We start from the raw sequence: 12,626 nt of genomic DNA, 5'->3' as shown, positions 1-12,626 counted from the left end.
AGGAGCAACATTTTTATTCAATTATATTGAAAGCATTGACTGTTCCTCCAGTCCCTTCAAGTACTTCATTAGGTAGATATTGCCCTTGGGTCCATGTAGATTGCTTCCAGTACCTTTTGGATGGGCCCTGGGGAATCATGACATGCACATGTGCTGCCTGTTTTCGACAGAAGAACAGATAGATGTGGAGGCTTACGCACACACGCACACACACAACACACACACAGCACACACACAGACATACAGTACTCACAAATAGTTGTTAGGGTTGCAATTCAGTTCCTTACTGAATTAAAGCACAGTGAATAAATTGAGTTGCTATAAATTTGTTTTCGATACCTTTATACTTCTCTTATTCAATGCTGATACTATTTTCTAAATTTTTGCCTAGGTCTGTAACCAGTGATGAAGGATCCATGAATGCATTCACAGGAAGGGGGTCACCTGGTAGGGGTCAAAAGACTAAAGTCTGTACCACACCTCCATCTGGTCATGCTGCATCTGGGAAGGACTCAAGCAGCAGATTGGCTGTCACAGACCCCACTCGGCCTGGTGCCACCACCAAAATCACCACCACCACCTCCACCTACATTTCTGCCTCTACACTTAAAGTAAACAAGAAAACCAAAGGGCTCATTGATGGCCTTACTAAGTTTTTTACACCATCACCTGATGGTCGCAGATCACGAGGTGAAATCATAGACTTTTCAAAGCACTACCGTCCAAGGAAAAAGGTCTCTCAGAAACAGTCATGCACTTCTCATGTGTTGGCTCCAGGTACCACACAACAGCTCAAACCTCCACCTTCTTCACTTCCACTCCCAACCCCCATCTCTGGTCAGAGCCCCAGCTCACAAAAGTCCACTACTTCCACCTCCTCCCCCTCGCCCCAGAGTTGCTCCAGCCAGTCGAGCGTGCCCTCCCTGAGCAGCCTTCCCGGTCACAGCCAGCTGAAGGCGCTCTTTGACGGACTCTCTCATATCTATACCACTCAGGGACAGTCTCGGAAAAAGGGACACCCCAGTTACGCACCGCCCAAACGTATGCGTCGTAAACCTGACTTACCCTCCACGGCAAAATCTAAAGCCCATTTCTTTGGAAAAAGAGATATTAGAAGTAGGTTTATTTCTCACTCCTCCGCCTGTAGCTGGGGGCTGGCTAGAGGACGCATTTTTAAAGCAATTGCTCACTTCAAGCGAACGACTTTCCTTAAAAAGCACAGGATGGTAGACAGATTAAAATATAAAGTGACCCCTCAGATGGGGACCCCCTCACCAGGGAAGGGGAGCTTGACAGACGGAAGGATTAAACCTGATCAGGATGATGGTAAGCAAAAGGTCAAAGCTCCAACCAAACCTGCGTCCTGTCCCTTTCCCCCAACCCCCCAGATAAAGAAACCAATCAATTCCTATTTGTCACATAGGCCTTAGCTACTTCTCTTGTTCTCACTTCACTTTCATACAGAAGCAGTGAAACTTTGACCTTTTTCTAATGCTGACTAAACCTCCAGAAATGTTGTTTTTCCAACTAATACTTTCCCACCTGTTGTTATTTATTTCCATTCGTAGTGACACTAGGACCCCAGATGCCTTCATAGCGTTGCTTACGGCTTTGTAGTCCCGCATGAATAGCCACTGTCATGCTTCTGCCATGCTCACTCCCACGCCACCTGCCCAGCCACAGCGCTGGCCATGTGCACTGGCGACTCCGACGGGCGGGCTCGGTCCCTCCTCTCCCTCCGCTCATTGCTCTCATGAAAACACCCATCTCGCTTCCTTCGCAACAAAGCCTGATCTGTGATTCTGTGAAGTGTGCTTTTGGATGTGAATGAGTCCGTGTGTGTATTCACTTTAGGGGGAAACAAACAAACAAAAAACCCTAATTTCATAATTTTATTTTACAAATTGGCCAAGTACTTTCTACCCTTTATAAAACCAAAGGGGCGGGGCGGGGCGGGGGAATGTGCCATTTGGACAAGTGGTAGATTTCTATTACCGCAAAACTGGATTCTGTCACAAGATATATCACTTCTAGTTCGGGTTGAAAAATGGGGTTTTGCTTTGTTTTGATCTTAATGTCCCTCACTTATTGGAACTATAAAAAGTTGACAGTGGCAACGCATGTAAAAATTTGGGTACAACAAGGAAAGGGTACTGCTGGGTCATGCGCAGTGCTCAGATATAAAAACTTCCTGAAGAATAAAACAGTTATGTATCCATCATGCTAGTTGGAGCCATTTGGGTAGTATACAGTGGTTACTCATGTTTCAAGTCAGTGAATACAATTTCTGCTGGTTTTAAATGACAGATACTGAAATCAAAATAAGCATCAAACAAGAAAGTACAGATTTAAATGTGATTGGAAACAAGGATTCCGTAACTGACGAAGATTTGGATGTTTTTAAGCAGGCCCAGGAACTTTCTTGGGAGGTAAGGTTCAGGATACTACAGTAGAGTTATAAAGAGAATATGTGACTTTTACATCTATACAGTTACTCTGACTTTTATTGTGAATTCTCAGAATTCTGTAATGGTATAATAATTTTTGTCAGCCATACTTCCAGAAGCAAGGACTTTGTGGTGCTGTCTGTATTCTTTTTTTTCTTTCTTTTTTTATTGTGCGAGGATCAAACCCAAGGCCTCACACATGCAAGGCAGGTGCTCCATAGCTGAGTGACATTGCCGGCCCTGCTTGTATTCTTTTGATTTGTTTTCTTTGTTTTAGTTTCGGGGCCACCCCCAACTGTCCTTAGGGCTTGCTTTTCTTTTGCCCAGGGATCCGTCCTTGCAGGGTTCAGGGGGACCCTGTGCAGTGTCCGGGATTGAGTGCAGGTCTGCCGCATGCAAAGCAAGTGCCTTCCCTGCTGTACTGTCACTCCTGTCCCTTTGGGGTTTTGTCCAGTGATTTCATAAGGTCGGTCTGAGTAGTGGTCGTTGAGGCAGGTTTTGAAAAACTGCTTGTAGGTGTGAAGGAATAGATTTCTGATTATTCTTGCCCAAATTTAGAAAATCTGATCATTGCTTTTAAATTTAGCGCTGCTGCTTCCAACACAGATGGCCCAGCCATATGAAAATTGTCACAAAGTTTTACTCCTTGGCATTGATGAAAACAATATTGTGTTTCATGATCAGTTGTTGCTTTTATTTTCATTGTCCAGTCGTTTCTTTATTTAAAGTATTAACTCTCCTTAGCTTCTTGTCACTAAGATATTAAGAGGTGCTAGTGTGCTTCCTTAAAGAAATTTTTGTTACATTACGAATTTTTGTTATCAGTAGACCACATCTTGTGTCTGGACCATGTTACTATTCCTGTGAAGGGGACTCCCTGCCCTACCCCTGCTTCCCCAAAGGGGTTGGGTGGCTTCTCTAGGCTGCATCACTGTATTTTAAATAGCAGCCACTTGGGGTAAATGGCTTCTGCTTTATGCTCTTCTTTTGGACAAGATAAATGGCAAAATTTTCCCAGTGTTTTGAGATTGCCTTTTGTGGGGGCACTTCTCGCATTCAGATATAGACAAGATGAACACCAGGCCATTATCTGAAAGATGTTGCTAAACGCAAATTCCTTTTGTCTTTCCAACATGGTGGCAGTAGCTTGCTTGCTTTATTTATTTATTTATTTATTTATTTATTTATTTATTTATTTATTTATTGGGGGTGGGGGCAGGCAACCATATGTTGAAGTGTTTATTTAAGGGAAAGGGAAAGCCACAGAGACAGTCCTTCAAATTCAGGGAGCTGGGAAGGGGAAGGCATGAGAGGCAGTGCCCTGCGGTAGCTTTCTCCCGGGACTGCGGCTGGTCTGTGTTGGCCCTGTTAGACACTGCACAGGTCAAGGCCTCACATGGGAACAAGGGGCTCGAGGGGATGAATGTCAAACCCCACAGCTGATCATTTTATTTAGGGGTGAGATAAATAGTATTTTGTGGAAAACAGCAAGCTATCAGTGCATAACAGCTGCATCATCTTATAATTTCCTCCATTTTAATCCATTGCAGAGATTGTTCGGCTCAATTGGCATTGATGTGTATGCACATTGTATTAATTTCCTGTCTTTATTGATAGTTTTCCTCTGAGTATTAGTTTGTTTATCTGTGACTCTTATAGAAAAATCAGTTCTTTTACAAGGGCTTTTATTTTTTTCCAACATGAAGATGCACAATAGGGGCCGGAGTGATAGTATAGCAGGTAGGCCGACCCAAGTTCAATCCCCAACATCCCATATGGTCCCCTGAGTACCGCCAGGAGTAACCCCTGAGCATCATCGGGTGAGACCCAAAAAGCAAAATGAAAAAGAAAATTCACAATTAAGATTAATGTTCCAGTCTTGATAGATTTTTCATACCCACTGTTGGGAGAAGCAGTCTGTAAACAAAGGTATTTTTTCCCTGATACTTAGATGTTTTCTTTTTCTCCACCAGAAAATAGAGTGTGAAAGTGGGGTGGAAGACTGTGGCCGGTACCCTTCTGTAATAGAATTTGGGAAGTATGAAATCCAGACCTGGTACTCCTCGCCTTACCCACAGGAATATGCAAGGTAATGGAATAAGCCTGGCAGGTATATCATTTAAATGTCATATGTGAGGAAGGAGCACTTTTGGTCCTAAAGTAGGAATCAGACGTTTTTTAGAATATAAATTTTGTCAATTTGAAGTACCCCTAAAACTTACTTTTGGCAGCACCTTCTATTTCTTTGTTGCTGTTGTTAGAGGGGCCTCTGCCAGTGGTGCTCAGAGCAGCCAGGGTCATATCTGGGAGGGGGAGAGGGGGCACCAGAGCCAGAACTAAGTTGTATGTATGTGGTGTCTGGGATCAAACCAAGGACTCAACATGTACAAGGCATGTGCTTTACCACTAAGCCACACCCCCACCCTGCCTGCACCTTCTCTTTCTATGGAAGCACCTTCTTGTCTTTAATTCCCCCAGCCATTGGAAACTTGGCTCTTAGGTTCTTAGTATTTCCCAAAGTGAATGATACTCCGTCACGGGGAAGGGAGGTGGCGGGGAGTTGGGGGGCCGTAGGGGGAGGGGGAGGGGTAGCACTCATAGCCTCAGGTACAGTTGGGAGCACTTTTTGTTCATTCACATTAAAGAAGGTCAATTTCGAAGGGGCACTGGGTGATTTTTACCCCTTTCCTTAAATGGGGGCAGTAGCTCAAATAAGTAGGGAAATCTCTGGTAATTTGTAATAGATCAAATAATTTTGTATAGAATCAAATCATGACGGAAAGAGTCAGTCATTTAAATAATACTTGGTAGTGTTTTTCCCCAGCTACCTTTCATTTCCCTACGTGGGCTTGTTTTATATCTGATTGCTGGCATTTCATTTTTATGTTTTTAACAGAAATGTAGCAAAGAGGAAAAAAAAAGAGTAGCCTGGAGAGTTTCTTCCCCAAATCCTTCCTTTTAGATCCACTTATGACTACTCATTGAAAATGAATATAGTTATACCAGACTTTTCATTTCTCCTGTTGTTACCTATTTTAAAATGGCTGTCCTGTGAATAGATTCTTCCTTCGAGTACATCAGGACATAGTCCATTAGTTCAGATGGTTTGGCCTATGAATTTGGGTAATGACAGCCTTAGCTTTCTTTCAGAATAGAGACTCTTTACTCTACCATATGGACCAGTCATCTTACTAAAGAAAATGGGGAGAGTGTTCTAGAAGTTAAGTGAAAAATGGGTAATCTGGAATCTGTTTCTTTTCTTTGCTTCTGTCACTGTGTGTGTTCTCAAATTTTTTAATTTTATTTGGGGGAAGCATGACAGCTTTTATTAAAACTTATTCAGAAAGATGTGAGGGGAGAGATGTGTGTAAGAAGAGAACACGGGCTCAAGTGAGATAGGTGTTCAGAGCAAGCCTCCAACCTTTTTTTAATGTCTGTGAGCGTGAATTCGTGTGAGTGGTGTATTCTGAGACTTTGAATACAGTTTGTGTACAAGTTTAAGATTTGCCGTTAGCATTATCTAAGCCTGTGTCTGTCTCTTCCCCCAAAACGTTCCTCCCTGTTGGTATACTCCAAAGTCCTTAAAGTACTTCTGTGTTTATTTTTGTAAATATTAGCAATGTTCATTAGGCATGGAGAGGGCAGAAGTATAAGTGTTATCATTTTTAGGGTGGAGAAAAAGCCAGAGGGCAGGAAAGCAGTTTGTCTTATCTTACTCAGAGTGGAATTGGCATAAACAAGCACAGACAAAACTTTTCAGCTGCGCATCCTTAATTTATACAAAATCAGTGATGATAATAACTGACCTCATCCATAAATGGAAGTAAAAACAAGTTCCAAAATGTCTCTGTCTTTTAATGACCAAGATCGCTTAAGAAATAATACATTTCTGAGTAGAATGTGGTGAGTTGCAGCACTGACCCAAATACTACCCAAAATAGGGCATTAAGTCCAAGATTTGAAAAATATGCATGATTACCTCACAGGATAAAGCCCTCCTGGTGGTTTTAGAGTAGAATTTCCACATCTGAAAGCCTTTCTTTCTATAGGACATATGTAAGGAAACAAACGATTGTTCACGAAATAAAAGAGCACATGTTATTATACTGAAATATAATGTTCTTTTCACTACTTATTTTGTTCTAAATGACTTTATTTCAAATACTGATCTCAAGAAAACGAAACAGTATTTACTATTTCCCATAAGAAGTCTAACCAATGTGATAAATTCTTTGATTTTAAATTTTAACAGATTACCAAAGCTTTACCTGTGTGAATTCTGTCTTAAATATATGAAAAGTAAAAATATTTTGTTAAGACACTCAAAGAAATGCGGATGGTTTCATCCCCCAGCAAATGAAATTTACCGAAAGAAAGACCTTTCAGTATTTGAGGTAAGCATCTATGAATTAAAAACAATCAAATTAAAAAGACCCCGCAGTTTTCTGTAACCTAGTGCTTCTAATTGTTTTCTATGTACTAATTTGTTTCTAGAAGGTACAAACTACTTGCAGTTTTGGCACTGACATTCAGACTGCTTTTTAAAATACCTCCCTGTTTTGGAATGTTTATCTGACCATATTAAACAGCCATTTAGATTGATGATAAATTCCTACTTCATCGTATTAACTTTTTTATTTTCTCCAACTCCCTGTCTGCACCAGATATATTCACCAGTGGATTTATGATCTCAGCTTTTTGTAAATTCTACTTTCTTTGGCAGAAGAAATGAGCTTTGTTCAGCAGATCCAGCCAGTGTCTGCCAGGTGCTCGCCCTTCCAGGGAATTGCGCAGCTGTACATATCTCCTCAGTGCACAGCCACCTGTGTTTCCACCCATTTCTTGGCAGGGTGAATAATCTTTTTGGTGAGACCCCAGCAGATGTTGGGACACCCCCACCCCTCATCTGGGTGGATGGCCCCCCTGGAGCACTCTGCTGTTCCCAGGAACTCCTTGTGGCCACGCTCTCTCATGGGTTCTTCAGGACATTTCGTGTTTTCAGAATTGATTGAGTAGCAGAAGGTCCTTGCCTATATATAGTTTCATTATTTAATCATGTTTCTATTGTCTGTTCCAAGCATCCTGTTTAGCTAAGTCTGTCATACTTGAGCTCATGCCTTTCTTTGATTTTTCAGGACTTCTTATTCTTTTTTTTTTTTATATAATGTAGGAGCACTGCTACTTATTCAGCCATTGATTAAACTGATTAGGACTTCTTATTCTTGATTCTCATTGCTCCAAGTTAATAATACTTCCTTGTCTTATTTCTGTCTCCGTCCTCTCTCTTGGGTGCGTTGTTTTGGTTTGTTTGCCCGGTTGGCTTTTGTTTCTTCTGTTCCTAGGTTCTCAGAGCAAGCCTGCCCTATGCCGCAGACATGTCCTTTCTTCAGGTGATAGATTTACTTTAGGGGTCCCATTTTCCATATTACACACTCTATTATTCAGTCTGTTTGCGTGGAGTCATTATGCCTCCCCCATTATGTTTCTTGTGGGGAAGTTTCTCACATACACCAGGTTGCCTCTCGGCCTGGGCCCACCACCTTTTCTGAGGGCCGATCAAAGAACACAGGTAATTACAATTGTGTCTGTTTTTTAAGCCTTCTTCCTACTTATATTAGGCTCTTTTGGCAAGCCTTATGGAGGAGATGATCTGATTCAAGGGTAGCCATAGGGACTCTTACTCTGGCAGTCTTCACAGGTCTTTGTTGATTCTCTGGGTCTATTGTAGGGCTGCAGCATCCCTTGCCACTGCCTACTAAACGCCCAACTCCTCCAATTGTGACAACCAAAATGTCTCCAAACATACGTCCTTTGGGAGGCATCTGTGCTCCAGTGAGGATCACAGTGCCAGAGGAAAAGCCAAATGCAAATTGTTTGTCCTTCCAAAACGTGTGTTATTAGTCTTGGCCTGCCCAGCCAGCAGCCACCAGTTGAGACAGCAGAGTTGCTCTTAATTGAGGCTTAAATAATATCAGAAGTTCAGCTTTCCTACTGGCTTCTTCCTTGATGCCATGAAATCCTTCCTTCTAACCAGAATGAGATAAAAATCACTGCCTCATTGTTTCTCAGAGAATAGAAAACGATGTCGACTTTGCTGATTCAAGAAGTCAGCATGAATCTGCCTGTGGAATTGAAGCTCTCATTAGTCCAGAAAGAGCCTTCTTAGAGTTAAGAGAATCAGCCTCGTGAGGCCAGTGAAAATGGTTTTATTTCAGGGCTGGAGCAAAAGCAAAGGGGGGAGGGTACTTGCCTTGTAGGTGGCTGACCCAGGTTCGATCCCCAGCACCCTTTATGGTGCCCAGAGCCTTCTAGGAACGATCCCTGAGCACAGAGGTAGGAGGAAGCCCTGAACACAGCTAGGTGCAGCCCCTAAACAGACAAACCAGTGAAAATAGTCTATTTCAGGGCTGGTACAGCCATCAACAGCCAAGATCCAGAGAGTATAAAACAAAGCTCCCAGAAGCGCACGCTGCGAATTGCCTAATTCTCCCTCTCGGAGAACCCAGTAAGCTACCAAGAGCCTGGCAAGCTCCCCATGGCATATTCATATGCCAAAAACAGTAACAATGATGGGTCTCACTACCCTGACCCTGAAAGAGCCTCCAGTGCGGCACCATCGGGAAGGACAAGTAAAATGAGGCTGTTAAAATCTCAGGGCTAGGACAAATGGAGATGTTACTGGCGCCTACTCAAGCAAATCGATGATCAACAGGATGACAGTGATACAGTAATACTCTCAGACTACAGTGAAAGGGAGAATCAGAAGATCTATAGAATGGATTCATAAAATGAACTGAAATTGGGGCCGGAGCGATAGTATAGTGGGTAGGGCATTTGCCTTGCACGCGGTCGACCCAGGTTCGATCCCTGGCATCTCATATGGTTCCCCGAGCACTGCCAGGAGTAATTCCTGAGTGCAGAGCCAGGAGTAACCCTTGAGCATCACTGGTGTGACCCAAAAAGCGCAAAAAAAAAAAAGAAAAAAAAAAGAATTGAAATTGGGGCTGGAGAGATAGCACAGCGGGTAGGGCGTTTGCCTTGCACGCGGCCGACCCGGGTTCAAATCCCAGCATCCCATATGGTCCCCTGAGCACAGCCAGGGGTAATTCCTGAGTGCAGAGCCAGGAGTAACCCCTGTGCATCGCCAGGTGTGACCCAAAAAGCCAAAAAAAAAAAAAAAAAGAATTGAAATTGAATTGGATAAATGCCACATCTCCTATTCTAGAATCTGAGATGAATACTTTTTTTTTTTTTTTTAAGTAAAGCCATTTTATTTGGGGACTTTTGAGAAAAGGAAGGAGGGAGAGAATAACAGAGAAGGAGCATGGGCTTCAGAGACAGAGAGAGAGGTCTGAATGGACCTGTAAGGCTGGCTATCTGGGTATTTCTCAGGTTGCCTTGGTCTGGAGTTTCCTGCCAGAGGTGAGGGTCACTCAGGTACTGTCAGAAAGAAAGAGCTTTGAGGCCTTTTTGCAATCTCTGTCTCTGGGAAAGTTTGTCTCCTCTGTAGAGGGTCCGGCCCCCTCAGGGTCAGTGACAGTGCCAGGAAGGTCTTAGCAGGCCTAACTTCTGTGGTCACAGGTGGGCTATTACTTCCCAGGAATTCCATTACCATGGGGGGCCCTTCCTTCTGAGATGAATACTTAGAATTTATCATGTAAGAAACTTTTCTTTTTGCCATTTCCTAAATAACTTATAAAATGAAATAAATCAATAACAGACTACTGCTTTCCTGTCTTCATTTTTTCTATCCCTCTTGAAAGCCATATTGATCTTTTCACAACTGATGAGAATCTCTCTCTTCAGCAATGTCATCTCTTTGTTTTTCTGGTTCATACATACAGATGTCTTTTTTTTTTCTTTTTGTAATATAGTACATTTCCAAAAGTACCATACTCATAAATACAAAACAAAACAAACAAAAAACTTCCCTTAATTAAAGAGAGAATTGCATCCTCTGTGCCATTGCCCATAGTTGATTATGTTGCTAAGTGTGGGACCTAGGTTTCATTGAAGGGAAGTAGTTATATGAAGTCTAAAAATAATTTGTGCAATATGAGAACCTGTATGGTCCACAGGAGACTTGAGAATGGTCAAGTTCATTGTTAAAGAGCTCTGGTTAGCAAATATCCATTTCCCCTAAGAAAAGTCCTAGGGAAATTCTTAAATCTGCTGCGCTTTCTGTTTCCAACAAGTAACTACATTTGATCAAAGGCGTTGGCATCTGTGCCTAGCCTCCTGTCTGCAACCATCAGTCTCACAGCTTGGTTCTTTTATTTTAAAAGAAATAGACTGTAATCATGATACTTATTGTAGATTGAAATTTATCTCAGTTCTCTGTAAGTATTCCCATTATAGAAATTTTTTTTCCCCATTATAGAAATTTTATCTTTTCCAATTATATTTAAAATGATGCTTAGGATAAAATCAAAATGGAAACCTCTTGCTAATCTACTTTTCTGGGGAATCCAAATAATACAGTTCATTTATTTAATTTTTTTGTGAACTCTTTCTGAAAATAACATTAAATTTTACTTACTTAAACAGTATTCTGATCTGTTTACATTTCCGAATTCAGGTTTACTTGATTCAAAGAAAGGACATGCCTTCTCATTTTCAACTCCTAGTAAATTATTAGTAAAAATTACTCTTTTGTTATTTAGCCTTTCTTCAGGTATCTTGAATAAGAAACTTACGCAGTTTAAATTTGCCCACTTTAAAGGAAAGGCAGAATTCTGATTTTCCAACTGACAGCTGCTTTCCAGTTAACTTTATACTTGTTAAGGGAATGTTTTAAACTCTTAGTTTGTGATTTTGAAAGAAACCCATATATTTTCCAAAGAATCAAGCAGAAGAAACACTTTTATACTGAGCAGTATTTTTATGCTAAATAATGTTGTCTGTTTTTCTTTGCTAGGTTGATGGGAATATGAGCAAAATTTATTGCCAAAACCTTTGCTTGTTGGCCAAGCTCTTCCTGGATCACAAAACGTTGTATTATGATGTCGAGCCATTCCTTTTTTATGTCCTTACAAAAAATGATGAAAAGGGCTGTCATCTGGTTGGATACTTCTCTAAGGTAAAACAAGAGCCAGCATGACCTTTGTTTTTCTCTCTCAGAATGTTCGTGGTCGAGCCCAGTCGCTGGGCAGGGGCTGGGCTGTGGCTGTCACTGGAATAAGGGGCACATGTGCCTGAACAGCTGAGGTGCTTGTTCAGAGTGCCTCTTGAGAACAAAAACAGTGAGCATGGTGGCGAGGACGCGTTTAAAGGGCCTCAGCACTGGGTGCTGTCCTGGCTGTCAGCATCTGTGTAGTGCTAGAATTGCTGCCTGGCAGGCCACCTACTTTGATTTTCGAAATGTTAAGCTTATTTCCCTCCTCTCCCTAAGTGGGGTCTGCATAAAGGTTTCCGTCTAATGTAGCATTTAAGAGATAATTCTCATTTCTCCTCATTGCATTCCCTCTGTGGTCATTAGTATCTCCGTGAGTCGGAACATTGGCATTTGGACAGCCAAGCTGATATAATGACTAGTTTTAAATTCTGACTGTGTTAGTGTTTTAAGATCTAAAGCAACCTCACCTTTTGAAAGTCTAAAGCGTCCTCGGCTGTGAACAGAGGCAAGCCCCTGCCACACCGAGTATAGTCTGTCTTTTCACGGGTTCAGAGCAGCGCTCACATTCTTCTGCTCCCAGGCTTCTGAGAAACAATACGCAATCAAGGAGAACTAAATTTGGAGACATTTACCATGTCACTTTTCTTAGACTCCTAGGAAATCCTTTAATTGTGCCAGGATGGTAATGACAAGATTCCCAGGCAGTAAGATAAATGGTTTAAACCCTTTATCTTATTTTATTATATGTTTTCTTAATGTTCAGTGACAAGTGAATTTTTAATGAATCTTCTTTAGCATCACACAAATAGGATGCCTGCTAGCCGTGCTATTTTTTCTGAAGGATCATCGGATAGGCTTTGGGGGTGAGGCTTTGACTCAGTGGTAGAGCATGTGCCTCACCTGCATACGGTTTCAGCACCACCAAAAAAAAAGGAGAGGCCATCTCTGAAGGTTTCCAGACTGAGGCTTTTACCCATCAAAGAACCGGCCCATAAATAGTACATGTACGCATCAGTGCCATGGGAAACCACAGTGTTTTCAGCCTCCTGTTTGGCAGAGCCCTA

General features: G+C 41.9%; 1 protein-coding gene across 7 annotated transcripts in view; it reads left to right on the top strand.

Moving 5' to 3' along the window:
- The window catches only part of KAT6B (lysine acetyltransferase 6B), a 205,613-nt gene that overhangs the window by 155,194 nt on the left and 37,793 nt on the right, over window positions 1–12,626 (top strand). For 4 of the 7 annotated variants that reach the window (XM_055130258.1, XM_055130256.1, XM_055130257.1 and 1 more), the window contains 5 exons: window positions 392–1,326; window positions 2,308–2,429; window positions 4,421–4,536; window positions 6,700–6,841; window positions 11,365–11,526. In XM_055130258.1, the coding sequence (XP_054986233.1) occupies window positions 392–1,326; window positions 2,308–2,429; window positions 4,421–4,536; window positions 6,700–6,841; window positions 11,365–11,526 (1,477 nt within the window). The remainder of the gene's footprint in view (window positions 1–391; window positions 1,327–2,307; window positions 2,430–4,420; window positions 4,537–6,699; window positions 6,842–11,364; window positions 11,527–12,626) is intronic. The other 3 variants (XM_004615450.2, XM_055130259.1, XM_055130260.1) reach the window with 3 other exon arrangements.

This window comes from Sorex araneus, chromosome 3 (assembly GCF_027595985.1).
Source record: "Sorex araneus isolate mSorAra2 chromosome 3, mSorAra2.pri, whole genome shotgun sequence".
NCBI classification, from domain to species: domain Eukaryota; kingdom Metazoa; phylum Chordata; class Mammalia; order Eulipotyphla; family Soricidae; genus Sorex; species Sorex araneus.
The sequence above is the reverse complement of the archived record's forward strand: the minus strand, read 5'-3'. Positions and strand labels throughout refer to the sequence as shown.